The sequence below is a fragment of the Trichinella spiralis genome (genome assembly GCF_000181795.1).
Source record: "Trichinella spiralis strain ISS 195 chromosome Unknown Scfld5123, whole genome shotgun sequence".
In the NCBI taxonomy this organism is placed as follows: Eukaryota; Metazoa; Nematoda; class Enoplea; order Trichinellida; family Trichinellidae; genus Trichinella; species Trichinella spiralis.
In genome coordinates this window covers 185-2,108 of record NW_003532062.1, presented here as the reverse complement: position 1 = coordinate 2,108, position 1,924 = coordinate 185, and the positions used below count along the sequence as shown (strand labels likewise).

Sequence of the window (1,924 nt, the reverse complement as noted above, 5' to 3'; positions counted from 1 at the left end):
TTTGTTGCTTCTCTGACGACAGCCGAGTTCTTCCAAATGAAGCCTCGTGCCAACATTCATCTTCCAACTCAGAATTTTCTGTCCCGGGGGAGACAGATTTGAGTTCGATGATGAAGGCACCGCATCATTTCCCTCTTTTTCATCCTACCAGAACAACTCAGTTCAACAACTGTGTATAGTTATTCAAAATGATTTTAACAAAACTGAAAATTTTCTCATAAATGCTGTTATAAGGTATTAATTACATAAAATACAAAAATCAAGTCATATCACCTTCAAAGCATATTAAATAAAATGCAACGCATTTTCCTTCTTAGTGACAACAAAAAGTTCACCATTAATAAATTTCCTATTATTTCACATGTGGCATTTTACGAGCACTAATTAAAAAGATGTCATTTTAATATTTCTATTACGTCAAATATAATTCAGAATTTAAAATATTTTTCCACTAAAGTATTTCAATTTGTTCCTGAAATGTGTATACGGTAACGTGTTCTACAGTAACCAACATCAACATTTTGAATGCAAAGCAAATGGATATTTAGCGTTTTTCTAAAACTTTATTACTTCATAAATTTATTCTGTACGTAATTCAAAACCATCCAACAAAAATAACTGAATCATTTATTTACAAAGTCTCTAAGAACCATGAAGACTATAAACTCTCATAACTATAAATTCGCATCAAAACAAAGTTGTCATTCATTACCAAATAAAAACATTTTCAAAAATTAAAAATACTAAAATTTATTAAGAAATGCAATTAAACGTTTAGCTATTTCTCTTTACCTACTTCTGAACCCTAATTTTGTTTACCTTACACATAATATATGAGTAATCATGTTAATATATTGTCATAACAAAAATGTCTTTTCATATAAAATATTAGTATTGCAACAATGAAACTGCATTAAGTGAAAACGTTCTAATGCGTAAAAAGTTATAAATATTTTCATTCATTCAACATATATTATGCAATTAAATGAGTAGTGCGCTTTCAGATTTTAAAAGAAATGGAAATCCCATGCTACTAATTTTTAAAAAATCTATAGGAAACTGACTTATGTACATTATTTCTGTTTACCTCAGAAAAGATATCAAAGATACTTATGTCTGAAGAGTCATCACTATAATCATCTTCGTTGAAACACTGGACAACAGAAGATTCATCATCCGATGAGTCGCTTGATTCTGAAGTTGACGCAATTTTGGATCCAATTCCTTTTTGTTCATTTATTAAATCCAATTCTTCAATCGGTTTTAACTTTTTCACCAACATTCTCATGGTTATTTCGTCAATGATTACTCGCCTAATGCAAAACATATTTTTATTTTTATACTTTACTTCCGTAGCTCACTTGTCATGCAAATTTTCGTCAAACTGCTTTTCAAGCTGGATTCGAACTTCTCTTGTGGTTAGCGTATTTGGATTTGAATCCAAGATAACATCTTAAATTAGTCATTTGCAATTTATATGACAATCATCACAAACATACCGTGAATAGCATTTTCAATATCATGAATAGAAATATTTCCCATCACTTAAATTTTTAACAATTTCAAATTCTTACATAAAATTTATCCGAAATAAAGACAATCAAACAATGACAGTAGACTGTAGATAAATAGTAATTCCAAAGCCTACATTGAGATAATCAAGTACTTTCTCAATATAATGTTATAATTAATTGGTTATCATTTAATTGTTGCTAACTTTATAGTTGATGTTAAAATATTATAATTAAAATGATAGACTTTTGATCTTTTGAAATGTATGCGGCTTGAAATTCAAAATAATAATAATCCACAAAACTTACTCACATATCACGCGCTTCTTTTGCATAAATAAAATGCTTAAACTTAGCTGGAAATGAATTAATTGGTTTTAGCAATAATAAACTCGGTGCATTAATTTTAAATA

At 28.4% G+C, this 1,924-nt stretch overlaps 1 protein-coding gene across 1 annotated transcript; it reads right to left on the bottom strand.

The window, feature by feature from the left end:
- Positions 1 to 17: 17 nt before the first annotated feature.
- Positions 18 to 1,542, bottom strand: Tsp_12545a (conserved hypothetical protein; the record flags this gene model as incomplete). Its single annotated transcript, XM_003366954.1, has 4 exons — positions 1,500 to 1,542; positions 1,362 to 1,452; positions 1,088 to 1,313; positions 18 to 144 (listed from the first exon to the last, which is right to left on the bottom strand). Coding segments are annotated over exons 1-4 (487 nt in total), but the record flags the coding sequence as incomplete, so codon positions are not given.
- Positions 1,543 to 1,924: the final 382 nt, after the last annotated feature.